The 27,403-nt window shown below is 49.9% G+C and overlaps 3 protein-coding genes across 3 annotated transcripts; 1 reads left to right on the forward strand and 2 right to left on the reverse strand.

Moving 5' to 3' along the window:
* The first annotated feature begins 226 nt into the window (after positions 1-226).
* On the forward strand, positions 227-6,350 carry Tor1b (torsin family 1 member B). The gene is made up of 5 exons (XM_034493778.2): positions 227-507; positions 974-1,239; positions 2,960-3,135; positions 3,570-3,697; positions 3,933-6,350. The coding sequence occupies exons 1-5, from the start codon at positions 309-311 to the stop codon at positions 4,172-4,174; spliced, it is 1,011 nt and encodes a 336-aa protein (XP_034349669.1). The 5' UTR covers positions 227-308; the 3' UTR covers positions 4,175-6,350.
* Positions 6,351-7,690: 1,340 nt separating this feature from the next.
* Tor1a (torsin family 1 member A) lies at positions 7,691-14,823 on the reverse strand. The gene is made up of 5 exons (XM_034494277.2): positions 14,574-14,823; positions 13,967-14,232; positions 10,733-10,908; positions 10,514-10,641; positions 7,691-8,277 (listed from the first exon to the last, which is right to left on the reverse strand). The coding sequence occupies exons 1-5, from the start codon at positions 14,752-14,754 to the stop codon at positions 8,027-8,029; spliced, it is 1,002 nt and encodes a 333-aa protein (XP_034350168.1). The 5' UTR covers positions 14,755-14,823; the 3' UTR covers positions 7,691-8,026.
* A 4,011-nt stretch (positions 14,824-18,834) lies between these two features.
* Positions 18,835-27,313, reverse strand: C2H9orf78 (chromosome 2 C9orf78 homolog). The gene is made up of 9 exons (XM_034494278.2): positions 26,920-27,313; positions 26,573-26,632; positions 24,943-24,994; positions 24,180-24,250; positions 23,260-23,337; positions 21,932-22,129; positions 19,947-20,083; positions 19,760-19,858; positions 18,835-19,279 (listed from the first exon to the last, which is right to left on the reverse strand). Exons 1-9 carry the CDS (start codon positions 27,000-27,002, stop codon positions 19,188-19,190), a joined length of 870 nt encoding a protein of 289 aa, XP_034350169.1. The 5' UTR covers positions 27,003-27,313; the 3' UTR covers positions 18,835-19,187.
* Between the last annotated feature and the right edge of the window lie 90 nt (positions 27,314-27,403).

The following is a 27,403-nucleotide window of genomic DNA, read 5'->3' on the forward strand; positions in this document are numbered from 1 at the left end:
TCCATCTCTACATTTCCCCCGTCCCACCCCCACCCCCGTCTCATATATACATATATGCGTGCGTGCTTGTATAATAAACATCAACGAAACAAGATCTCTTAAAGACAGGAGTGGAATTCCTTTAATAGTCTCTGGAGGGTTTCCTGACACTCACAAGGATGGCGCCTATAGTCTCCCCGCCCCTTTCCAACAAGGCGGCATTCTGGCTAAGCGGAAGTGACAGCGCCGTACCGGAAGCAGGGTCTGCTGCTCCGCTGGGGCTGGATCCTGCGCTCGGAGCGCAGGGGCTGTGTGCTTCGTTGCGTGCGATGAGACACATCGGGGCGTTTGGGGGCTCCACAGCCCTGTGGGCGCTGCTGACCGCCCACGTGGCGGCGGCGTTTGAGCCCGTGAGCGTGGGCATCGCCATCGGGGCCGTGTCGGCGCTCACCGGCTACCTGTCCTATACCGACTTTTACTGCCGCTTCACCGAGTGCTGCCATGAGGAACGGCCCCTCAACACATCGGGTACGTGCCCGCGGGCAGGTCGGGGCGGGCGGGAGACTGACACGGCCGGGACCTCGCCACACCTTCGCAGGCCTTGAGATGACCACCTTGAGAACTGAGCGCAGCGGGGCCGGCGGGTGCGCTCCGTCCGTGGGCGTCAGGCATGCAGCTCCATCCAAAAAGCCCGCCTTTGGCTCTTGCTGGTTTTTGTTTTTTCCCCCCCGAGCCATCAGGGGTGGCGGGAAAGCTAGCCCGGAGCACAGCCGCGAGATGCTTCTTCTCTGGATGATGAATGAATCTGTGTAGCTTGTTTGACTCTTAGATGTTTAGGAGAACTGCCACTTAAGGATCTGACTGTAGATCCTTATGGTTCTGGCTCTGACGCTTGGCAGAGACCTGCTGGATCAGTCGCTAACTGTGCCTCTGACCAGTTTCAGGTACTTTTTTAATGTATGCTTTCTCTCTGTTCCGGGGCGGACCTCCGCAGCCCTCAAGCTGGACTTGGAAGAGAAGCTGTTTGGACAGCATCTTGCCACCGAAGTGATTCTCAAGGCATTGACTGGCTTCAGGAATAACAAAAATCCCAAGAAACCACTGACTCTGTCCTTGCATGGCTGGGCTGGCACGGGCAAGAATTTTGTCAGCCAGATTGTGGCTGAAAATCTTTATCCAAAAGGCCTGAAGAGTAACTTTGTCCACCTGTTCGTCTCTACTCTGCACTTCCCTCATGAGCAGAAGATAAAACTGTACCAGGCAAGAAAACCTACCACTCTCTGATCATATGCCCTGGGCACCGGCTCTGTAGCTCTAGCCTCTGCTTCTCTTTCTCTGCCTTGAAATAGCTCCATCTGGCTGCTTTGCTTTGCTCTGTGCTATTTATTTGTTGACTGAGTTTTTTGTTGTTGTTTTGGTTTTTGTTTTGCTTTGTTTTTTTGAGACAGGGTTTCTCTGTGTAGCCCTGGCTGTCCTGGAACTCACTCTGTAGACCAGGCTGGCCTTGAACTCAGAAATCCGCCTGCCTCTGCCTCCGAAGTGCTGGGACTAAAGGCGTGCGCCACCACCGCCCGGCTGTTGACTGAGTTTTACCGTATAGATCTGGCAGGCCTGGAACTTGCAGAGGTCCTCCTGCCTCTGCCTTCCAGGGCTGGGATGAAATGCCTAGCCTAGCCTCTCTATACTTTTTTCAGTCAAGGCCTCCTTGTTTAGCCCAGGCTGGCTTTGGTGTTAGTGATCCATCTTTCTGAGGATTGAGATTAGCAGGCATCTGTCACTCTGCCCATCTTATGGCATGTGGGGGAGAGGGTGGTCTTAGACAGGGTCTAATGTAGCCCAGGTTGGCATCAAATTCACTAAATAGCAGAGGCTGGCCTTGAACTTTTGACCATCCTACCTTCACCTTCCAAGTGCTGGGATTATAGGTGTGCCTTAGTGTGTCCCGCCTTCCCTTTTTAAAAATTGTTATGCCAAAATAATCCAGTGAGGTAGAGGATGCTATGAACATTAAAACATGGAGGCAGCTAGTGTGTGTGGGGGGGAGGGGGGCATCATTCAATTCCTGGGACTAGGGGGAGGGAGAAGGGGACTGGAATGAGAGAAGGTAGGCAAGAGAGGTAAGGTGACTTGTCTCTAAAACTTCCGACCTCTGCCACATTCTCCTTGTGAGATCTCTGCATATTTTATCCATTGATTCTGATGTAAATGACTGTCTTGCTTGTTGGTGCTAGGCCTCCTACTGGATGGAGCTAGCAAACAGAAACCCAGTGGAAGAAGGAAATGAAACTGAGTCTGTTGTAAGGCAGGGAGGCGTGCCAGAAGGAAGGCCGGGTTTATTTGAAGGTGCTGAGAAAGTGCTGTACCACCAAGCTACAGTCCCCAGCACGGAGTAAATGTTCATGTTTTCCAGATTTTACTCCAGAGCTCTTGAAATACAGTATTTGCAGTGGGAAGTCCATAGTTGTGGCCTTTCCCTCTTAGGGGGATGAGAAGTTGGTGCTTGGGTGTCTCAGTAAAGCAAGGGGGTAGGGATGGAGCTCAGGGTTTCTCATGCCAGCTGGGGCAGCATCTTCTCTCACTGCATCAGTCCAGAGCCTTGGTCCCCTGCATCGGGCAAATCTGAGTCCTCTTGTCATTTCTGTGTGTCTGGTGTCTCGGTTTCTTTTCCTGTTGCTGTGATAAAATACCTTGACAGAAGCTACTTGGGTTCTTCTTCCTCCTTGTTTGGGCCTGTATGCGGAGGTGAGCGGTGGCTTTTTGGAAGTCAGTTCTCTCCTTTAGCCATTTGGGTCCTAGGGATTGAACTGGGGTGGCCAGGCTTCAATGGCTAGTGCCTCTCCACTTGTGATAGAGTTGGGGAGAGTGTCGTCTGCTGTGTGGGGGAAGTATACAGTTGGTGGCTTCCTGAGGCCCAGGCAGCTCCTCCCCTTCATCCTCTGGAAAATCCTCTGAGCTGCATCTCTCTTTGAGGTTGGTCTAGGACCAGCTCCAGAAGTGGATCCGAGGCAATGTGAGCGCGTGTGGCAGCTCGGTCTTTATCTTTGATGAGATGGACAAGCTGCATCCTGGGATCATCGACGCCATCAAGCCCTTCCTGGACTACTATGAGCAGGTGGATGGGATTTCCTACCGCAAAGCCATCTTCATCTTCCTCAGGTCAGCCAACGAGGCTTCTCAGGGTTCTCCCGGCCATCTGGGACAGACATGCCAGCTTGGCAAAGCCATAGGCCCACTCGTCATTTCTCACTTCCCAGTGTCAGTCTGGCATAGAGGGAGTTGGGGATGAGCCATCGTGGTCCTTTGGCACAGTGCTTGTTACCCTGTCAGCCACTCTGAGTTCTAAACACTGCACTTGTATTCCTTGCGGGCAGACAAGCTTTTTATCCTTGTCTGGTAGCACACTGCAAATAGTCCTGACTTAAAGCTTTGGAAGACTAGAAATGTAACACCCCTAGGAGCTGGAGTGTCACAATGGCACCTGCTTACTGGGCACAGGACCACATGGTCATTTCTAGCATTGAAAAGGAATAAAGCCTTGGGCGGGTGTTATTCACATGTGATATTGGTCTTTGCATCTCTGGCCAACTCAGCAATGCAGGAGGGGACCTGATAACTAAGACGGCCCTGGACTTCTGGCGGGCAGGAAGAAAAAGGGAGGAGATCCAGCTGAAGGACCTGGAACCTGTGCTGTCTGTGGGCGTCTTCAACAACAAGCACAGTGAGTCCGCTACAGAGCGGGGAACCCAGCGCTCTGCTGGCATTGAGCGGGTTCTCAGCAGTGTGTCTTACGAAGCCAGCGACACTCTTGCTTGTGGCTTTGCTGCTGTAGGGAGATTTCTTGGGGTATGAGGGCATATGTCACTTGACAGAGAGGCCCTGGAAGGATGAAGGCATGAAGGCTGGGATATGACTAGGTGGCAGTGACAGGAGACCCACTGTGTCTTGTTCTGCAGGTGGCCTGTGGCACAGTGGGCTGATAGACAAAAACCTCATCGACTACTTCGTCCCCTTCCTGCCCTTGGAGTACAGACACGTGAAAATGTGCGTTCGGGCAGAGATGAGGGCCCGAGGGGCTGCTGTGGATGAGGAGGTCGTCACCAGTGTGGCAGACGAAATGACCTTTTTCCCCAAGGATGAGAAGATCTACTCGGACAAGGGCTGCAAGACCGTGCAGTCACGGCTGGATTTCCACTGAACTCTTCGCCCAGTGAAGTGGGACGATCCAGGGGAGCCTCCCTGCCCCCCAGGGCCTTGCCATGGAGAAGCACTTTGAAGCTCCCCACTTGGGGCTTTGCATATTTGCACCTGTGGACTTGGGGTGCTGTCAGTGCAGCATCTGAAGATGAACTTTTAGAACTCTCACTGTTACTGTGAATCAAGTGCCTAAAATCAAGTGTCTGAATGCAGGCCAAGGGTCCTGTGTGGCCAATAGCACCCATGCTTCAGATGCCACTAATGGGCCTGCAGCCCCCTGCAGCATCCTCGGGGAAGCAGGGTTTCCTGCCAGGAATTCCCACTGTGCTGGCTTTTTGTTTTGTTTTGTTTTGCCTTGAGCTGGTACTCACAATTTTCAGAAGCTGGTGGCACTGACAGGTGCTCGCTGCTGGAGCATGTGGGCTTGACCTTGGCTGAACTGTCGGCATGAGCAGCGGGCCTCCCTCTGAAGCCCCTGGAGCACACTGGGACACACAGAGCCTTTGAGTTTATACCTTACTTTTGCTGCTGCTCACAACCCTGGCTGTGGAATTCCCTCTCCTGTCTCCCACTGTGGGGTCACAGCCATGTACCTTCCCTACCAACTGTTAGATCCACCCCAGCCTCCCCTGCTTGCATCAGGATGAGCTGTCATTTTTGAGGGAGGTCTTTGGTCCCTGCTTGCCTGTTACACTTGCTCCGATTTGGGGAACATGCATAGGAAAAGAAGCTCTAGGCCGGGGCTTCCCGAATCCCATGGGAAGGAGATGTCTGCTGCACACTAGAGGTGCCAGGGTTTTTGGGTTTTTTTTTTTTTCTTTTTTTTTTTTTTTTTTTTTTTTGTTTTTTTTTTTTTTTTTGACACACACATATTTAAAATTTATGTTTTTACTTCTAAAGCTTAGGTAATAAATGTAAGATGTCATGCATTTAAAACCTAGGAAGTGCCATGAGTGCAGGTGCACGCCTTTAATCCCAGCACTCCTGAGGCAGAGGCAGGTGGATCTCTGAGAGTTCTAGCCCAACCTGGTCTACTGGGTGAGTTCCAGGAGAGCCAAGACTACACAGAGAACCCTTTAAAAAAAAAAAATCGCCGGGCGGTGGTGGCACATGCCTTTAATCCCAGCACTTGGGAGGCAGAGACAGGCGGATTTCTGAGTTTGAGGCCAGCCTGGTGAGTTCCAGACAGCCAGGACACAGAGAAACCCTGTCTTGAAAAACCAAAAAAAAAAAAAAAAAAAAATCTTAGGAAGGACAGAAATTAGAATAAGGCCTATCCTCAGGTTTTTATTGTTGGATATGGAGGTATAATACCCATGATTCCATCGGGAAGATCAGGATTCCTCAGGTATCTTTTGAGTTTGAGAACAGCCTGAGTTACATGAAACTCTCAAAAGAAAAAAAAGGTTTTATTACGAACTGTGTAGAGAGTAGAAATACTGGCACAACTTTAGATCCCAGAGTCCTCAGTTTGTGGGTTCTGGGTGTAATCTCAGGATGTTGACTTGAGCAGCAGCCAGGGCTGAGCCTGCAATTCCATCCTTGTGAACCATTTTGTCCTGGAGTGGCCATGCATCTGCAGACAGACACACTGCCGTGTTTGTGTAGTGTGGCAGAGTAACTGTTTTGTAACACAGTGTGCCTTGTAACTAGCGTGCCTTACAGAGCACACTAGGTCACATCTGGTCTTTTAGAAATGCCATGATGATCTGAGTGTGGTGCTGCTCACCTTTAGTCCCAGTACCCGGAGGCCATGGCAGGGCTGTCTCAAGTTTGAGGTCAGCCTGGTATCACACAAGTGAATACCAGGCCAGTGGTGTGCATGCCTGTAATCGTAGCACTGAGGAAGAGGAGTTTAGCTGAGCTACGTACAGAGACCCTGTCTCAAAGCAGGAAGCAAACAAACCTGCCGAGATGAGGCTGACTTTTGTGCCATATTCTTGGACTGGAGCCAAGTTACTGTTTATAACCTGCTGGGCTCCCTGTCAAGAAGAAACCAGCTTTTCTGTTTACAATGATGTAATACGTGGACACGTGTTGGCCACCTTTGGACTGCTGTTACTGATCTCCAACTTTGAAAGGCCTGGTGTGGCCTGCCCCAGCCTCCCCAGCCTACCTGTAAGAAGACATGGACAGAGCTGGGTACAAAATAATAAAAACTGGTACATTGTGAGGCATCACTTTCCTAAGTTTTCCTTGTCTGTGTGGTAGCAAACCAAGGTCAGAATCAAGGCTCTGGGGTGGCCTGTGTGTGTACTGCTTGCCTTCCATACCTGCATATGCAGATTGATGTCACCACACAAAAGATCAACGTTTTCTTTAAATGCTGGGGAGCTTCAGGTAAGGAAGGGCTCTTTCTGTGTGGTGGTCACATACATGAGGGGCAGGCAATTACATGCATACTTGGGCCCTTTAGTTTTCCACCTTCCGACCAGGCTCTGGAGCTCAGAGCCAGCTAGACAGGCTGGTGAGCAAGCTCCAGGGACTTAGCCGAGACGGCTTCTACCACCTAACGTCCTCCTAACAGTGAGCTGTCCACAGCTGCTGGGTCTAGATCAGAACCTGGACTCGGGCTCTGTGCCCTACACTTGGCCCTCACACTCAGTGCCTTGGATGGTTTGTGGTGTTCTGGATGCCGTGGCCAGCTTTCCTACTCAGAGATGTCTTTTTTATCAGGGTCTGATCCCTGGCCACTGCTGAGAGACCGAGTTGCTCCACCTTCCCGCCCAGAGCTGACAAAGAACTTGATCCTAGTTCGGTCTGTTGGCCAGATCTCAGCCTAACTGCGCTAACCTCGCTTCTCCGCAGTGTTGATACAAGGCTCTCACAAGGCGGAGAAGTCTGGAAGGGTAAGCCTCTGCACCCACATACTGCTGCTCCCTTCGTTTCTTAGTTGGTGTCTAGGAGCCCGATACAGAACCCACCTGTCCCATGCTGCCACATCTACAAAGTCAGGAGTCAGTAGGACAGAGGAACCCATGCTCCTCAGTTAGGGCTGTCTTCAGCTGAGTGGTCAGACCTGACATGACTTCTGGGGACTTGAACTATCATTGGGAGCCCTAGGCCACCTGAAAAGGGTCCTTGAACAGGCTGGTAGCAGAGGCTGGTCCTGCCAGTGGTTGACCTAGTTTGGCCCTTTTCTCCCTGCTAAACCCAGCACTGTCAGGACCGTGACCGACAACCACACCTACAGAAGCCCCGCCCCTTGGCAGGCACTTGTGTGTTACACAAAACAAGCCTCTCCAGAGCTCTCACGCCTGGGCATCTGGAGTGGACCTGACGTTCATGCAGGGTCATTAAGCTCACTTGTCTTATTACTAAGGAGTCCAGGGAAGAGCATAGGCTCTTCCTGTGATCCAGTCTCATCTGACCACTGCATGGTCCCTTGCAGGGCTGCCTTCAGCCCCCTTGTTTCTGAGATACCATTCCATGCAGCAGATGTCCATGCTTGGGTTTCTGCAGTAGAAATGCTGGCAATGTCATCCACCCGTCTCAAAAGACACACAAGGCCAGCAGCTGAAAGGCTTCTCATAGTATTAAAAACCATTTTAAATAAAGTTATCACATTTGCAGTAAAACTTACTTGTCCTGCCGCAAAACAAAAACATCTGAAATTAAAACATAATTTTAAAAAATCATGAGCCCAGAAAGGGCAGGCTGGGGGCTGGTTTCATCCTCTGGAGGCTCCAGGAGCTTCAGGTCCATGTTGCATCTGTGGTCCCTACAGCATGGCTACCTGCAGGCTCTAAGGAGCAGAAACCGTCCCTGACGGGATCCCTGTTAACCTCAGCAGGCAGTGTCCAAGCCTCTTCTGGGGAGAGGAGAGGACCTACAGAGCACTGGGCAGCAGGGCTCAGTCATCCAGGTAATAGTCCAGCTTGGTGAACACAGTCTTGCAGCCCTTGTCAGAGAAGACCTTCTCCTCCTTGGGGAAGAACGTCATCTCTTCAGCTACCTTGCTGATAATGTCCTCATCCACTTCATAGCCACGGGACTGCATCTCCACTCTGATGCACATTCTTAGGTGCTTGTACTCCAGGGGCAGGAAGGGGACAAAATAATCTATGAGGTTCCGGTCAATGAGGCTGCTGTGCCAGAAGCCACCTAGGAAAGACAGAAAGGTGCCATGTAATACTGATCGGTCCAAACAGAATAATTACCAGGTGTTCACTGGGGGCTGAGAACTGACTATGAACACTGCCTTGGGTTGCAGCTGTGACATAAGGGGACACCTTTGGGGTTCATTAGTTAAAAAAGACTTTAACAGTGTACACCTTTAATCCCAGCACTCCTGAGGCAGAGGCAGGTGGATCTGAGTTCCAGGCCAGCCAGGGCTACACAGAGAGACTCTTGTTATACAAAAACAACATGAACACTTATTGTTCATTGCAGAGGACCTGAGTTGGGTCCCCGTACTCCTCAGTACTGCTCACAACCATGTGCAACTCTGGGTCCAGGGATGCAAACCCTTTCTGGACATACACACACACACAGGGCACACAAAAATGAAAAACACACAAAAAGCTTTAAAACAGACACTTTAGAGCCTTTAGAGCTCTGGGCTTGGAAAGGCCTCTCCAGTGTGCCTTAGAGATGGGAGGCAGACTAAAGGGCCACATGTGCCATACTGTGTGCTGGGACCCAGGCAGTGTGGTAAGAAGCTGATGGACAGGTTGGAAGAGGTTTGAAAAGAGGTAAGGGAGGATTGTCCACAGGGTCCACCAGCCAGTCTCCAGCTAGAGCTTCTGCAGCTGGACCTGCAATTAAGAAGGGATCCACAGCTGCTGCCTGCCAGTGCCTAAACCAGGCAGAGCGTTCTGGAAGGGACACCTAGACTCCCCTGGGTAGTAAGGCATGCCAGCAAGGCTGTGTACCTCAAGGGTCTGGACTCTGACAACATCTTCCCTACAAAAGCCTGGTTCTGCATGGCTTAGCCTCCCAGTCCTGGGAACATCGGCACCTGCAGGATGCCCTAGAGAGCCCTTGACATGTCTTCATGTCCTGCTTATCCTATTAATCCTTCTGCTCTGGCTCCCAATGCAAGCTGTGCAGATAGCCCAAGGTCTGTGTTCTCCGAATGGTGCTCTGTACTTGGGGGAGGACCTGTGGCCACAGCAAAGAACAAACCGACTGTAGAGCAGTCACCAAGACCTACCCTGTGCTAGATGCACAAAGAACTGAACCGTGGGGATGGAGCTGGGGCATCTGCCTGGCTGGGGAGGTGTTCCTGAGCACAGCCCGAAAGATGAAAATCTGACCACCTGACCCACCAAGCACTCAGCAGCTCCGCGCTCATCATGTGACTTCAGATGATCACATGACCTTAAAAACCCCAGGCTGGTGGCAGGGCACTTCACTGGCATGTGCATGGCCCTGGGTGTAAGTGTGAACTATATACAAGTAAAACCACCCATATACTGCCAACTGAGAAATCTGTCCTCAAGCAAATGTGTCCTTCCAGCGTGGCCCAACATATATGCAGTCTTCTCCCCACCCCCGCCCCAGACTGTTCTCGTTGTCCAAACCAGCACTACTGTCAACCTGTGAGAGATGTCTCACCTGTCTCTCATCCCTGCCACAGCCCCGTAGGAGGTCCTCCTGCCTTGGACACACAATCAAACCACACACGCACACAGTGTTCTGATGGACTGCTTCCCCATCAGTCTGTATTTCCTGTCATCTTTTTAGCATCAAGAGAGACTTTTCAAGTCTTAGTAGTATTCCATCTGCACAGGAGTAACAGAACACACTATGCTAGTCACCCAACTTCAAAGCGGATTTCTTGGTGAGCGTGTTTCCAGGGCGGGGCCTGTAGCCTTTTGTCACCTCAAAGACCTGGTGAGGTAACCAGTGAGTCACCCTCGGCTGTCTGCCTCCCAGGGTTCAAGGTCAAAGGTCTCCATGACAGTAGCTGGAGAAGCAGCTGAGCTCAAAGTCAAAAGCTCTGGCTGCCTGGTACTGTGCAAGCACCTTCTCTGAGCTTGTGTGCTCCGTAAGAAACAGACAACAGGCATCGATCTACCCCACAAGGGAACACACTGAGTCAACGAGCAGGTCAAGTGTCTGTTCCAGAGGGAAAGCCCATGGGCAGAGTTCTAGGACAGTGCAAAGGGAGAGGCCCTTCCAGTTACTACCCTCCCTGCGGCCAGCTACGGTGGCCTTCTGCTTCAACTGCATGCTCTTTCTCTACAAGGAATGGAGAGCAAACCCTGTCTTAACCAATTCATCTATAAAGCCTCCTGCAGCTCATTAACAGATGTCACTCAGGGATTCCGCTGGGTCCGGGGACCACCGAAGGTGTGCGGTTAGGGGGTTGGACTCACAAGACAGCCATACTTACTGTTCTTGTTATTGAAGACCGACACGGACAGGGCGTGCTCCATGTCTCTGAGCTTGATCTCTTCCCTCTGCTTCCCGCTCTTCCAGAAATCCAGAGCCACATCTGTGATCCTTTCTGCCCCTGCATTGCTGCCGAAACAATTGCAGTGAGGAGACTGCACTCCTTCCCAAAGCTCCCAGAGCTCGAGGCTCTCCCACCATGTCCTAGCCACAGCCTCACCTGAGGAAGATGAAGATGGCCTTCTGATAGGAGATCTCATCTAACACATCGTAATAGTCTAGGAAAGGCTTGATGGCGTCGATGAGGCCAGCATGCATCTTGTCCATCTCGTCAAAGATGAAGATGGAGCGAGCACAGGCGCTCACGTTGCCTCGGATCCACATCTGTAACTGGTCCTGAAGGACAAGGGAGCCCATTCAGTGTAACCTCGGGCTTTGCCACCTATGTTCCCAGTTCTCTGAAGTAATGACTCTAAGACTGAAGTATAAATGAAGAAATACCCGGGCTCAGAGCTTTGGCTCTGTTCCCCAATTAGTTCATATCTCAGTAATTCTGCTTTATTCTGTGAGTGCCACATGGCAAGTTACCTCTCCTTCAGTTTCACGTGTCTCTCTCCATCTGTGGTCTGGGGCAAATTTCCCGCGCTTCCAACTCTATATCTCTGCCGATGTGATGTCCCACCTCCTTAATCCTGCCTCAGCTCATTGGCCAATAAGCTTTTTTTTTTTTTGGACAGGTGAATGCTTCCACACATTGCACAAAAAGATTTGCTCTATAATTCTGAGCTCTCAGTGGGGGTAGTTTTATCAGCTTTGGGTTTCTTTGTTTTTGCACAGTTTTACCCAGAGCCTCACTAGTGCTAAGCAAGCCCCAGCCCCTCAGAACAACTTTACCCCCTCAGGACAATGGCTGTGTTTCTGGAGCATGGTGTTGTGAGCATTACACACACACACCATTGGCCTCACGACACTTCCTGATGGACAGCATCATACCCATGCCACAGGCGAGGACCCTGAGGTACAGAGTGCTTCAGCAGCTTCCCTGATGTAATCAGGCTGGGGCAGGACAGGGTTTCAGTCCAGCCCTGTCCTATGCCAATGTAAGGTTTGTGACCTTACACTGCAATCACACTGAGGCTGTGTCAGCCAGGCACCAGTTCTGTCCTCACAATGGCAATGTCACATATATTCTGTGCTTGATAGCCTGTGGATGAGAGGTAGAAACCCACCATCACCTCAGCCCTTCCTCGGCAGTCCAGCCTGGAGAAGCAGACTCAATCACAGTGGGAAAGTGCTGCATAAGGCTTCCCTTAGGGAGTCTGAATTTGAGTGCTTAGCATTTTGGGAGGGGTGTGACGAGGCTTTGCTGACTGGTAACACTCTCTGAATGCATCTGGAGACAGACCTATGGCCTCCATGAACACACATGTTCACAAGCACACACAAACACAAAATTAAAAAAACAAACCGGCCGGGCAGTGGTGGTGCACACCTTTAATCCCAGCACTTGGGAGGCAGAGGCAGGTGGATTTTTGAGTTCGAGGCCAGCCTGGTTTACACAGAGAAACCCTGTCTCGAAAGACAAAAAAACAAAACAAAACAAAAAAACCCCAAAAAACAAAAACAAAACAAAACCCAAACCAAACAAAAATAATGATGATGATAACATGATAACAGTAATACAGAGCTCAGGGTCGCCCAGGCTGCAGCAATGAGCACATAGGCAGCCATCTCAGAAACAAAGCAAACGAACAAACTCACCTGATTCGTATTTGGTTGTTTGGTGGGGCTGATGCTAAGAATGAAATAAGCCAGCCCCTAACAAATCCCAGCCAGGTTCTTACATGCTAAGCCATCAAGGGGACAACACATCAACCTCTTAAGCATCTTCCTCAGAAAACTGAGCCCAAATTCTACCTAACATGTAGGTATTTCCACCCACCCTCCTCCTCCTCAAGTGAGCTGGGGAAGGCAGGGATGTATCTTACTGAAGGACACACTAGCAGTGACATTGTACATCTGCTTGGGGTTTTTCCATTGGCTCCATGACCTGGTTACAGATTTCCATTTGTATCTAATGTAAACAGCAACTCTGCAGGTTTGGACCACCTTCCCCTTCCAGCAGCGGTTCTCAACCTGTGGGTCGAGACCCCCGGGGGTTGGCACTTATCAGATACCTGCGTGTCAGATATTTATGTTAAGATTCATAACAGCAAAATAACAGTTATGAAGTAACAACGAAATCATTTTATGAGGAACTGAATTAAAGGGTCACAGCATTAGGAAGGTTGAGAAACTGCCATAGAGGAACCTTCAGAGACCTGAGGTGGCTGGCTAAACACTATGTGGCAAGTGAACATTTCCATGCAACTCACTCAGTTGTTAGAACCCAACAGAGAAGGTTTGCCCAGTGTTCTGCCCCCATCTACCAGAATAACAGACTGAGCGGGTGCCCATTGCAGAGAGACAAGACAAGACAAGCACTGTTCATTGAACAGTTTGTATTTCCTCCCCAAAGCCACTGAGGAAACGATACTGGGCCCTAGTTTCTTTTCTTCCTCCACCTGCCTCCTCTTCATTTCTGTTTGCAAACAGAAGCTTACTATGTAGCCCAGTCTAACCTCAAATGTATGATCCTCCTGCCTCAGCCGGCTGGGAATACAGCTGTGTAGGAAAACACCCAGCTGATCTCAGGCCATGAGATTAAACTGCTAAACAACCTGCACAAAGCCACAGTTACAGCGACAACACTGCTTAACAGAAGGGGGAGTGTGCAAGTGAACACAGGTGGGGTCGAAGCACCGTTCTACGTCCCTTCTCGGTTGTGTGACAGCCACAACTGCACAGCTGTAGGGAGGGAGGGACAGACCCTGAATTCAGGTGCGAGCCTGTCATCAGAATTAGCAATAGCAGGTTGCAACAGCTGAGTGGAAGCAAGCTTGACTCACTAGGCTTTCCTTTTCACAATAGGGTGTGTGTGTGGGGGGGGGGGGCTCCTAAAGACCCTGGAGTTATGTCCCCACTTCCGCAGCCAAGTTGTTACATAGAGGTCATTCATAAAACTTTGATGGTCTAATTACTGTATGTATCTCAAACCCTTTGTAACCTACGTATCTACCCCCCACCGCACCCTCGCCACAGGGGGTGGAGTGGGAGTTGGGGTGGAGATATTTAATCCAGAACTTTGCACATTCTGGGCAAGTGCTCTACCCTGAGCTAGCCCCAGCCCTTGACAGCTCTCTTCGAAACGCGGTGCACGGGCTATCCTATCCATAGCTGTCATTCCTCCAACGGAAATGACCACGGCCCGTTCTGTGCACACCTTTTAAAGAGGAACTGACATACAGAGCCATATTGAGGCTCGCTCACTGACGTGGAATTCCCACATCCCACCCCACAACAGAGAAACTCCAATCTCGGGTCATCCACGAAGGAGGTCAATTAACGCTCTTGCCTTATACAGCGTGATGTTAGAGGCGTGGGGGAAGTGTAGCGTGGCCACAAACAGGTGTACATAGTCACTGTTCAGTCCACCCTCGTAAATATTCTCTGCGATGATCTTGCTGGCGAAGTTTTTGCCGGTGCCCGTCCACCCGTGCAGGGATAGAGTAAGGGGCTTCTTGGGCTTCGGGTTGCTTAGGAAACCAGACACGGCGTTTAAGATGACTTTTTTTGCAAGATGCTGTCCAAAGAGCTTGTTATCCAGATCCTTCTGCAGCGCTGAGAAAAGGAAAGATCACTCTGATCAGGAGAGAAATAAGCTGGCAAAATGCAGCCCCATTCCCAGGCTGTCAGGGCCTGATCTGGAGAGCGCTGAAGGACCCCCGGTGCTGCGAACTCTGCCCTTCCTAGGGCTTGGCCTTGGGACGTTTCGGGCTGCCAGGCTGCGCCCCAAAGCCAAGCGGAAGAGGTGCCGTGAGGCCGCCCCTGTGAGCTCCGCGCAGCGCTGACACCCTGCCCCCGGCCCGGACCACTCATCTCTCAGCCCTCGGACCAAAGTCTGGCCTGCCCGCGGCGCCAGCCCTCCTCCGCAGCATCCCGGTAGCCTGGTGCCCGCCTACCCTCCCGGCTGAGGCTCCGCTTCTGGCCGCAGCACTCGGCAAAGAGGCAGTAGAGGCGCGGGTAGGAGATATAGCCGGTGAGTACTCCGGCCAGGGCCAGACCCAGGCTGATGGGCTCCACCGCACGAACCACACACGGCGCCAGCAGCAGCAGGGCCAGAGCGGCCCGGCCCAGCTTCATGCCCGGACCCGCGCACCTTGCGCGACCCAGTGCCCACCGTGCCCGGCGGAACGCCCAGACTCGTGTTTCCGGTTCCTGCCGGCGGGGCCGCCCTCTTTGTCCGGGGCAGGCTACGTCTCTCGACGCTAGCGCCTACCATCTTTGTTAAGGGCAAAGTCTTTTCTGCTTCTGAACCTTGACATTATAGGATTACTATGGAGGTTATAAGACTCAGGTGATGGTGATTGTTTCCCCATCCCCGTCAAATAAGAGTGTTTTAGAACCATTTTTAAAAAATGATGCAGGCATCAACGTGCACGTAGCACTTGTAAACATGTAGGCATACACACATGCATAAATTAACGCGTAAATGAATACTTTTTAAAATGTGAGGATAATATAGTGGGTTTCCATGGGACCTCCCCAACTTGTTTCCCTATTATCAAAATCTGACATTTAGTCCAGGTGCAGTGGGTGGTGTGCACCTTTAATCCCAACACCCAGGAACCTGAGGAACGTGTCCTGTACAAGGACCACACTCTTCACCTGTTAGCCATCTCTGCAGCCTCTGTTTTAAGCTAAAATCTTCAGAACTACTCCACACTGTCTTTCAACTTGCTACATAGTACAGGCTGGTTTTGAACTTTTGATCCTCCTGCCTCAACCTCCTTAGTTCTGGGACATAAGCCTGGCCTTGAGTTGTTGTCATTTCTGGGGATTGAACCTTGGGCCCTTTGCATGTAGCTGTACCACTGAGCTATACCTTTGTCTGAAAGTCTTTGCAGATTGTACTTCTATTGGAATTTGACATTTTCTCATCATTAGACTAGGGTTCTGGAAGGGGTTGCCAATGTAAAGTGCTATTTCTATCACATCCTACCCAGGGCCACACTGCCAGCTTGGTTTGACTGCTGATATAAACTTTGACTGCTGAGGCAGTCCTAATTTGCTTTCAGTTATGGTGATAAACACTATGACCAAAAGCCCCGTACAGGAGAAAAGGGTTTATTTCATCTCATGGGATACAGTCCATCATTATGGGTAGCCAGGGCACACACTCAAGGTAGGAGCCTGGGAGCCCAAACTGAAGAAGAGCCTCTGGAAGAATGCTGCTTACTGGCTTGTTCTCTCTGGCGTGCTCAGCCACTTTTCTGTGCAGTAGTGTTTTGTCTACATTCATGTCCGTATGAGGGTGTCAGATCCTCTACAAACAGTTGTGAGCCGCCATGTAGATGCTGGGAACTGAACCCAGGTCCTCTGAAGACCAGTCCACCCAACCACTAAGCCATCACTCCAGTCCCTCAGCTACCTTTCTTATACAGCCCAGGTCCACATGCCCAGAGGTGGCACCACCCATAGCAGAATGGGCCCACCCACACCAATCAGTAACTAAGAAAAAGCCCCACAGGCTAATGTGATGCAGGCAATCTCTCAGTTGAACGTTCCTCTTCCCAGGTTTGTGTCAGGTTGACAAAAACTGATCAGCACAAGAAATGTCTACATGTTCTCTTGCTGTGACGTTCCCTCTAGATCTTCTCTCATCTTACTGGAGTCTTTGGAAAGAAGTCAGTGTGCAAGGCCCACACTTAGGAAGGGAGTTACACTCTACCTTGCTGAGGATAAAGTGTCTGCAGAAATCACCTGTGCCATGCATCCAGTCACTTGACTGTAATCCTGGCACTCAAGGCAAATGTAGCATAAGAAACTCAAGGTCACACGAAGCTACTTAGCAAGACCACCTAGGCCCAAAAAAGTAAAGAAAAAAAAAAAAAAACTTATTGGAATTCTGTATGCAAGATTTGTCTCTCCTCGCCCCCCATGACATGGTTTCTCTGTATAGCTCCACCCATCCTAGAACTAGTTCTGTAGACCAGGCTGGCCTCTAACTATGGAGCTCCACCTGCACCTGCCTCTGGGTAGACTAGGATTAAATGTGTGTGACACCATGCCCTGCCCTTTTTATTTTTTAAACCCTGTTTGTCCTTGAACTCCCTCCAAGTGGAGAGTGAATACCAAACTGTTTTCTGTGGTGATAGGAGCTGAACCTAGGACTAACAGGCAAGCATCCTGCTCAGTGAGGAGGTCCCTCTGACATATACTGAACCCTGAGATCTGAAAATCTAGCCTGCTAGTGGAAGTATAACAACCCCCCATGCCCTCCACCACACACACATCCAGACCTTAGCACAAGTCACTCCATGATGGACGTACCATTCAGGATGCTAAACTTAGCACCACTCACCAAAATGAAAGCAAAGTCCTAATCCATCAAAACCTACAGTTCTGGGAAAGTCTCTAATGTATTAACCTTGCTTTTTGCCTTTTGTAGCCCTGCTTCTGGTTAACTCTTCTTGTTAATTTAAGTATGTGACTCCAGAACATGTTTTTTATGCTTAAAAGCTCACATTGAAGCTGGGCAGTGGTGGCGCACACCTTTAATCCCAGCACTTGGGAGGCAGAGGCAGGTGGATTTCTGAGTTCGAGGCCAGGCTGGTCTACAGAGTGAGTTCCAGGACAGCCAGGACTATACAGAGAAACCCTGTCTCAAAAAAACCTAAAAAAACAAAACAAAACAAAACAAACAAACAAACAAACAAACAAAAAAACACCTCACATTGAGAAAAGGCTCAGGACTACACTAAGATCCCGAACACTCAGCGTAGTTGCTGGCCAGCTGATAAAGACTATCTATTGGTTTAATAATCCATAACTGAAGAAAATACATGGCTAAGAGGAAAGCTTGGTATAAGGTGTCTGGGCAGACCATGCTACCAGCCTCACCCAGGTTCCCTTGGATCCTCAGAGGAAAGACACACACTAGCTTATTGTTGACATGCTTTAGCCCAATGGCTGGCCTCTGCTAAGCCTGGGCAGAGCTGGTACTGAGGTCCACCTGGAGCTTAAAGCTAGTAGTAGGAACGTAAAAGCTTAAAGATAGTAGGAACTGCATGCTCCAGCTTGGCCCGGCTTGTAAGTTTAAGTTCTTCTCCTTATTCACTTGTCTTCTGAGGCAAGGTCTCACTATGTAGCCCTCCTGGAACTCAGAGGCCTTCCACCTCTGCTTCCTGAGTGATGGGATTAAACGCTTGTGTAACCACACTAAACTTCCTTTTGGTTTTTCTTTTTAAGAATTATTTTTTAATTTATTTATATGAGTACACTGTAGCTGTCTTCAAACACACCAGAAGAAGGCATCAGATCCCATTACAGATGGTCCTGAGCCACCATGTGGTTGCTGGGAATTGAACTCAGGATCTCTGGAAGAGCAGCCAGTGCTCTTAACTGCTGAGCCATCTCTCCAGCCCTTCCTTTTGGTTTTTCAATACAGGGTTTCTCTGTGTAGCCCTGGCTGTCCTGGAACTTGCTCTGTAGATTAGGCTGGCCTCAAACTCAGATCCGCCTGTCTCTGCTTTTCCTTTTTAATCAAAAGAACTTTGTAGTTCTATAAAAGTCAGGGAATGCCAGTGTCTCTGAACCCATCCTCCATTTTTCTGCTGTGAAATGGACTCTCTAAACAGGTCAGATGCATTTTTTTCTTTTCCTTCCTTCCTTCCTTCCTTCCTTCCTTCCTTCCTTCCTTCCTTCCTTCTTTCCTTTAATTCTGGTACAGTGTCTCTCCTGGCTGTCCTGGTACTCACTCTGTAGACCAGGATGGCCTCAAACTCAGAGCTCTACCTGTCTCTGCCTCCCAAGTGCTGTGATTAAAGGCGTGGGCCACCGCACTCAGCAAGAAGAGAAGTATTTTTTCAACTCCATTTCAAATAAGTCATGGCTATGTAGACAACCACAAAATACAATGCAAACAGGCTGGATGGCTCAGCCATTAGGAACATAGGCAGCTGCTCTCTTAGAGGACCTGGCACACACATGGTGTCTCACAACTATCTATAATTTCAGTTCCAAGATAGCTAACACCCTCTCTCTTCTGGCCTCTATGGGCACTGTATGTACTGATGGTATAGACAAAATGAAGGTGAAACACCCATATACATAAAATAATGAATCTTAACATTCTCCCCAACCCCATGTTAACAGTATTGACCCACAGTGAATACAGCTAGTTCTTCCTGGGCCGGGACAAACATTAGGAGAAAGGCAACATATTTACAAGTAATTTAATTAATTCTTGAGGATAGTTTGCCCAAGGTAGGAAACAATATAGACATAGACACATTGTTTTCTTTCAAAAGTTACAAAGTTGGTGCTTGAAAATAGCAGCCAGGAGTGGGGGGCTCTCAAATCCCAGTAGTAGGGAGGAGGAGGGAGTTCATGTCCTAGGATACATAGGGAGCCAGTTTCCAACCAAAACCACGACAGAGATCCAGTAGCTGAGCAGAAGCACTGACTGGTGGGAAAACTCCAAGAGCTAAAAAGCAGGCGCTATGCAAGAGAACAGGTGTGTGTGTGTTCACACACCCATGCATGCACATTGTTATCCAGCCCCTACCGATGCCTTAGTAGCGCCTGTTCATCTTCTTGAACTTCTCATAGTGGTAGTCATCTGTGGCCTTCTCATTAGCAGGACGCTTGCGGTTGGGAGGGGACCCTGGTTCAAGACAAGAAATTGGTTGGATTCACACCTAACAGCAGCCCCAGCATGGAGACCATAGAGTGCTCAAAGAGGATTTTTTTTTTCCGAGACAGGGTTTCTCTGTGTAGCCCTGGCTGTCCTGGAACTCACTCTATAGAACAGGCTAGCCTTGAACTCAGAAATCCACCTGCCTCTGCCTCCCAAGTGTTGGGATTAAAGGCGTGTGCCACCACTGCCCGGCTACTAAAACTTTCAAACCCAGCCTCCTCTAGCTTTCAGCTTGGGGGTGGGGGGGCGTGGGCTCAGAGCAACCAACCATTGCCTCTACACTTGTCACGTTATCCAGGAGGACCCACAGTTTGGAAAGGGGAAGGTCCTTAGCAGGGTTCTAGGTCAGAGGCCTTGGTCCCCAGGGCCTGAGCACTGCCCTGCCTGCCCAGCACGACTGAGCCTTCAGGGCCGCCTGAGTGCTGTGCTGTCCATGGCCGTACTCACGCTCAGGCTCGGGCTTCTCTGTGTCACCCACTCGCAAGGGCCGGGCTTTGGGTTCTTCTTTGTTTCTTCGGATGGGTGCATTGAGCTCCTCGTGATAAACTGAACAGAGAAAGAACATGGCACTGTGGAGGAGGCAGGAGGCGGGCTCCTGGGGACTCATGGGTGTGGGGGCAGGCAGGGCACTCACAGCGGTTGTGTTGCACATAGTTCACAGCCATGTTGGTGGGCACAAAAGAGGTCTCACTATCCTTCTTCTTGTTCTGCTGCTCTGCCAGCAGCCGGGCCTTGGCATCTTCAGTGGAAATGATGTTTTTTATTTTAGCGCTATGTAAAAAGAGAGAGGCACATCTCATACAAAGGCCATCGCAGCTTTGGAACTGATGGTGAGACTGGTCAGTCCCAGAGCACAGTGCTCTACAGTGTACCAGCCTGCTCCATGCCTTTCCTTTTTTTCTTTTGGTTTTCCCAGACAGGGTTTCTGTGTGTAACCTGGCTGTCCTGGAGCTTGCTCTGTAGGCCAGGCTGGCTTCTACTCAGAGATCCTCCTGCCTCCTTCTCCCTAGTGCAGAGATCTAAGGTGGGCGCCACCACAGCCAGCTTCCTTTTTTTTTAAACTTTTTTGTTGTTTATTTATTGTATGTATGAGTGCTCTGCTGCATTACACTTGCAGGCCAGAAGAGGGCATCAGATCCTTTAACAGATGGTTGTGAGCCACCATGTGGGTACTGGGAATTAAACTCAGGACCTCTAGAAGAGCAGAGTGCTCTTAACCACCGAGCCATCTCTCCAGCCTTCCTTTTTGTTTTTAAGCCAAGGTTTCTACTCAGTCCCCATTGGCCTGGAGTGCAAATGCCATCCCTTCTTGCCTTAGCCTCCCCAGGGTTCAGATACCACTGTATGTCACCCACTTTTCCTGAGCCTGTGATCATCACTGTGGAGCACTCAGCATGGGACAAAAAATGTGTTCTCTCATGATAAAGAGGAAACACTGGAGCCCGGCAGTGGTGGCGCACGCCTTTAATCTTTACACTAAGGAGGAGGAGGCCGGCGGATCTCTGAGTAGAGGCCAGCCTGCTCTGCAGAGTGAGTTCCAATACTGCCAGGATCCACAGAGAAACCCTGTCTTGAAAAACAAACACTAAAAAGGAGCTCTATGGCAGGGCCTGCAGTTCAGTGGCAGAGCACTTACTTTGTATGTGGGAAGCCTTGGTTCAAATCCCCAGAAATGCAGACATATAAGAAACCAGGGCCCACGGGGTTGGCGAGGTTAGGCAGTGAGGTGGTTCAATGGATAAGAGCACCAACTGCTCTTCCAGAGGACCAGGCTTCAATTCCCAGCACCCAAAGGGCAGTTTACAACTGTCTGAACTCCAAGATGGTACAGACAATAATGCACATAAATAAAAGTACATTTAAAAGAGAGAGCTCATTCCCCATGAGAACGTAGCAGGCCACCTAAGGTTCAGTGCCAGGCCAGACAGAACCCAGAAGCCACAGCCTCATGACACTTCACTTCAGCAAGGCTGCTGCTGACATCGAGACCTGTCTCCCTGTGAGTGAAGCAGGCCTCACAGAGGAGGGTGGCCGGCCTCTTACACAGAGAAGCAAGGATCTCATTAAGAAGAGGCTGTGAAGGCTAAGGAGACATTATGCCTTCATAGGCCAGGGGCCCTCTTCGGCCACACAGGCCAGGGGTGACAAGAAAGCCCTAGAGACAACTTGTCTGAGAGGGCATATCTGTAGGTTTCCAAGGATACCAAGAAGGACTTCCGTAACCTTTGTGAGCACGTGTGTGCTTCTGTGTGCATATGCAGGCCAGAGGACAACCTTGGTATAATTCCTCAGGAGCCACACACTATATTTCTTTCAGGTGTGGTCTCTCATTGGCCTGAAACTCATTATGTAGCCTAGGCTGGCTGAACAATGAGCCCAATGGCTCTCTAATCTCCAGCTGCCCAGTGTGCCCCAATATACCTGGCTTTTCTGGCATGGGTGTGGGGATCAAACTGAAGTCCTTGTGCTTGCATGACAAGTATTTGCTGAGCCATCTCCCATGACCCAGGGCCTTAGGAATGCTAGGTAAGTGCTCTGTGGCTTGTCTATGTAACTGCTAACTGAAAAAGTGTCAGCTCTTCCCAAGGGCAGGGGAACAGCCAGGGTTGGGAGACTTACTCTATGCCCAGGTCCACCTCAGGGATGCCACTCAGCATCTGGTTGGACAGCATCTCCTCAGTCTTCTTGGCCGAGGAGACTCGGATATTCTCTGGCAGCTCATAGAGGCAGTCCTCAGCATTCTTGGGCTTGGCCTTCTGTTCCTCTTGCTCCACAATCCCCTTCCTCTTCTTCAGCTCTGTCTCAATGTACTTCATCCTGAGGGGGGACTACAGGCTCAGGGGGGCAGAATGGCCATAACAAGGCAACTGCTAATTAGCTTTTTTTTTTTTTTTTTTTTTTTTTTGAGACAGGGTTTCTCTGTGTAGCCCTGGCTGTCCTCGAACTCAGAAATCCACTTGCTTCTGCCTCCCAAGTGCTGGGATTAAAGGCATGCGCCACCACCGCCCGGCTGTTAATTAGCATTTTTAATGAAGAACTTTTTACATTTAATTTTGTTATCTATGTATACGTGGGAACAGGCACACCACAACACAGGTGAGGTCAGAGGAGTTGGGTCTATCCCTCTACTATGTGGATCCTGGAAGTTGAACACAGTCACAGGCTGGCAGAAGTCATCTTTACCCACTGACCCATTTCACCAATCAACATGTGTAGTATGCATTATCTTGTGTGCCTCGACTTTTAAAGGATCCCCAGTTGCTGGTCAACTGTCCCTTTAAGAATTCTTAGCAGTTAGAACTGCTTGATCCTATGACTGACCGTCAGTGTTGGTTGCCTCTTGGATTTCTGGGAACAGAACAGGATATAAAAAGCCTAGCTGAGGCTAGGGACAGGGTTGGCAAGTGAGAAGAGAAAGCAGCTGGTGGAGGAGATATTCTGAGGAGACAGTTGAGACAGGAGAAGCTGAGCTGAGTTGGAAAAACTGGAGAAGGGACTGTTTAAACAGGCTGAGAACTGAGGGGGGAATGGTTGGGAGAGCCATTTGAAGGGGCTGGGCTAGAAACTAGGAGGAGGGTGGCGGTGAGGAAGACTTCCTGAGTGGGAAGGGCTGGGGGGGGGGGTACTCTGGTAGGGTACTCTGATAACTATGTTTTAAGGCCTTGATGAAAAAGACTGGCAAGTCCATGATAATCCTATGTTTTGAGGAAATATCACTAATCAAGAAAGGCAAGGGATGAGGATGTAAGTAAGGAGGGAGAGAGGGCAGGAAATATAAATGCAAACAGAGAACCACCTTTGAAACCTTTCTCAGATCCCAAGCCTGAGAGGTGGGGAGGACACAGCCAAGAAAACATGAGAAAGGCCATCTGGGACCAGACATGTGTAAATGTCTGGCTGGGGCACAGCTACAGTACTTACAGACAACTCAATTCACTGTTACCTACATGTCTGCATCCTCATCCCTCCGGTTGGTCTCTGCAGAAAACGATGTCCCCAAGTGCAGATCCTCCTCCTCACTGACCCTGAGAGTAGGGAGCAGGTCACACACATTGATGCCAAGTTACAACAGAACACACATAAAAACATACAACATGGGATGGTATGTAAAGAGAAAGACTGCTAGACACATATGCAAGCAAGAAGGCAACATCAGCTGATACTTTGGGGGATGAGTACACTTCACAGCGAGCCACATATAGCGGAACTCAGGACCTCTGGAAGAGCAGTCAGTGCTTTTAACCACTGAGCCAACTCTCCAGCCCAAATGCATGCTTTCTTTCGCAAACTTTTATGATATTTAAGCTCCCATATGTGCAAAGGTTGTGTCAGGGTTCCCTCTTTAGCTTCTCCCCTTTGTCTCTTGAGATGGGCTCTTACTAACCCAGAACTCATTATTTTGGCTAGATGTGTTGGCCACAAAGTCCTCAGGACTCACTGTCATCCGATGTTGGGGTCACAGACACATTGTGCCACACTTAGCTCTTACGTGAGGTCAGGGATGTCATCTCAGGCCCTCTGCTTTACTCACTGTGCCTAGTTCCTTAAATTCACATGCAACTTTCCTTGATGTTTGCTTTATTCAGAGAGGGTCTAGTGCAGCCCAGGCTGACCTTGACCTCCTACTCCTTCTGTTCCCATCCCCAGGGTGCTGGGTTCAGTGTGTTATCTCCTAACCGAGTTTTCATACAAAGCTTCTCCCCGTGTTTGAAATAATAATGAACTCTTCTCTCTTGGCTCTGAGCCCCTCATGGGGGTTGTCTGTACCCCTGGCATGCTCGTGGTAAGCTCTGTGCAGGGTGTCCCTCCTGGTCCCTGTGCACTCAGGCCCGGGAGACAGCGTTTGTATCCCGCTCCCTCCACTTACTTGTCTTTGCCCCGCTCCTTCAGTTTCTTCATGTCCACCATGCCACCTGTGGCCATTTGGAAAGGATCATCCTGCAGAGAGCACACAGCTCAGAGGACACGTCTAGAACAGCAGCAGCTCAGTCAGTGTGATCATCTGCGAGTGTGCTGGTGCCCGTGCACACATATGTGCACACACGTGCAGGCCAGAGGTTAACACTGTGTGTGCTCATCAATCTTTCATCATGTATTTTTTAACTTCTCTGTATGTATATGCAATTAAGGGTGTATTTTCTGTGGTTGTGGAGGCAAGAGGTCAAACTCAGGCATCTGCCTCAATCACTTTCCACCTTAAATTTCAGAGACAGGGAGCTTACTGATTTGAGTGGACTGGCTGGCCAGCCAGCTCTAGAGATCCATCTGACTCCACTGGACCCCTGGTAGGGATACAGATGTAAGCTATCATCTATGGCTTTTATGTGGTGCTAGGAGCCTGACTCAGCAAGAACTTTAAGCACTTTAGTCACAGAGGTATTTCCCCAACCCTTTGACTTATACTGTGAGAGAAGGTCTCTCAGCTTGCTTACTCAGCTACATTATTCTGTCTCTGCCTCCCCAGTGTTCAGATTATAAGCATGTGCCACCATGTCCACCTAGGTTTCCATGGGATGTCAGGGGACCCAAACATGGATGCTTGTGCTTACATAACAAGCACCCTGAGCTAGCTCCCTGGTACCATGGTTCTACCTTAAGAAGAGCAGCCACAGAGAGGAGCCAACACTCACCACCAGGGTAGTCTCCTCTTGAACCTTCTCTCCCACCAGCAGGGCAGCCGCACTGAGCAAAAGAAACCAAACCACAGGAAGAGAAATGACATGAAGACAAGGAGGAAATCAGTGTGCTTAGTTTTTTTGTCAATCTGACATAAGCTGGAATTGTCTGGTTAGAAGACACTTCAATGGAGGAAATGCCTCCATCATGCTATCCTGAAGGCAAGCATGGAGCATCTTCTTTTCAGTGACTGACATGGGAAGGCCACTGTGTACAACAGTGCTCCTCCCCCTGGGCAGGTGTCCTGGGTTGTATAGGATAGCTGGATATAACTGGATGTGAACAAGCCAGTAAGCAGTGTTCCTCCAGACCTCTGCCTCAGTCCCTGCCATGATTCCCTGAATAACTGAGTATGATCCAGGAGGGTACAAGCTGTTTTGGTCATGGTCACAGCAGAAGGAAGCAAACTGGGACAATCAGGTTTGCAGGCTGGAACACTGATGAATGGGCATGACTAGTAAGTAGTGGGAAAGTAGTTACAAAAGCCAAAGAAGAACTCAGTGCCCTGCATACAGTGTAAGGTTCCACCAGTCAAAGGAACTATAACAGAAGACAATGTCAGAGCATATGCCCTGCAGCTTTCGCTGGTAGTGAAAATTTACCAAAGTGACCCTTAGAAACTGAAGTCAAGACCTCACAGGGACTGAGCAAGCACACTAGCACTGACCTATCCCTAAAATATTTTGTTTATGACACAGGGTCTCGTTAAGTTGCTCGGGTGGGCCTTAAACTTGCAAGCTTTCTACTTTAGCCTTCCAAGTAGCTGAGACTACAGGGATATGCCACTAGGATGGGCTTTGTTGATGCTGAGACCAGTTCCACTCTGCAGGCCAGGCTGGCATCAAACTCATGGCAATCCCGTTCGTTGTTTTGGTTTCTCAAGTCGGGAAGTATAGGTATGAGGCACCACACTGACACAGTGGATCTGGTAACAAGTTATAGTGCATGCCCTGGCGATGCACATAATACAGCCTTCTAGAAAGGTTTTCTGGAAAACACATACCATGTGTGTTCCAGAGGCTCACAGTAGTATAATGATTTAATTCTTTAAAAGCATAGGATAAAAGTAGACATAAAGTTGATTACAATATTCAAAACTAAAAAAGAAACAGGTGGGAAATAAATGGAAAGATTATAAATGCTGTCTCTCTACCTCGGGTTTTTTTTTCTTTTTTATTCTTTTTAAAATATAGGGTCTTGCTATGCAGCCTAAGTTGCCCTCAAACTCACTGTGGTAGGACTGCAGGCATGCACCAACCATCAAACCAGGCTATTGCTTACTTATTATACTTTTTTTTATCTAAGTTTTCCAAATCCTTATCTTTCAACATGTTGCCCATCACAATTCATCAGTGCAATTAAAAATTTGAGTTAGTGACCTGAGCAGCCCCAGAGACCATCAAGGTCAGGGCACGTGACAGTTAAACATTTATAAAGAACCTTCGTCCCCTCTATGATCAGTGGAAGTGTATAAGTGTATGTCAAGAGAAGGGACTATGTTAAAGGAGAGATTTGTGACTGCCACCCTAGCTGGGAAGTTTTCTTTCTCATCAATGACGCCGCCACCACCCCCGTGGTACCCACCTCACCCCATTTGGCCTCTTCCGCAAGTTCTGCACCTCTCGGGTTTCTTCCAGTTTTAGCCTGGGGATAAATTAATAAAAAGTGATGCACAGGTTGAGAGACCCTCTGCGGAACTCAAAAGCCAAACTCCGTTCTGATATGTCCTTCTTCCGAGTCCCTGACACGGTGGGTCATTGGCAGTCAGACCCATGAGACATCGGGGCACCTCTCCCAGCCGCGCAGCCCGGGGTCGCATGGATCTGACTTAGCCCTAGGAGCCTCTGAAAGACAACAACCATGGCTCCCAGTAAATGCGGTCATCCTGTCCTCTCTCTTCCTGGCCTGTGAAGACCCTACCCAACACTTACCGAACCTCCTCTGAGTCTTGTTCATCCTCCTCCGACTCTGAGTCAGCCCGGCGCCGGCGGAATGTCTTCCCGGTGATCCGCATAGCGGAATCAGACCCTGGGCGCTGCGTTACTAGACGCGTAGTACAGGAAACCTCTTCCGGCGCGCAGAAGTGTCGTCAGAGCGCCGGCTGCAATCAGGCCCGCCTCCGGCTTGCCAGGCCACACCCCAAACTCGTACCATCCGGACTCAGCAGGGCAGTCACCCGTTCCGAACTCGGAAAAGCCTGAGCAGGTACCGCCGCGTGGCCACACCCTCGGCCACGTCCCAGCGAGTGACCACGCTCGCTCACCACCCCAGCAGGACAGCCTTCGAACCACACGGCGACGCCCCAACAGTACGGCCACTCCCCCTACTCCCGGCATGCTTGGGTACACAACACTCGCACGGCCACGCCTCCGGCGTGCCCGGTACCGCCCTCTAGTGGGCCGCGACCCGTGACAC

Source organism: Arvicanthis niloticus, chromosome 2, assembly GCF_011762505.2.
Source record: "Arvicanthis niloticus isolate mArvNil1 chromosome 2, mArvNil1.pat.X, whole genome shotgun sequence".
In the NCBI taxonomy this organism is placed as follows: Eukaryota; Metazoa; Chordata; class Mammalia; order Rodentia; family Muridae; genus Arvicanthis; species Arvicanthis niloticus.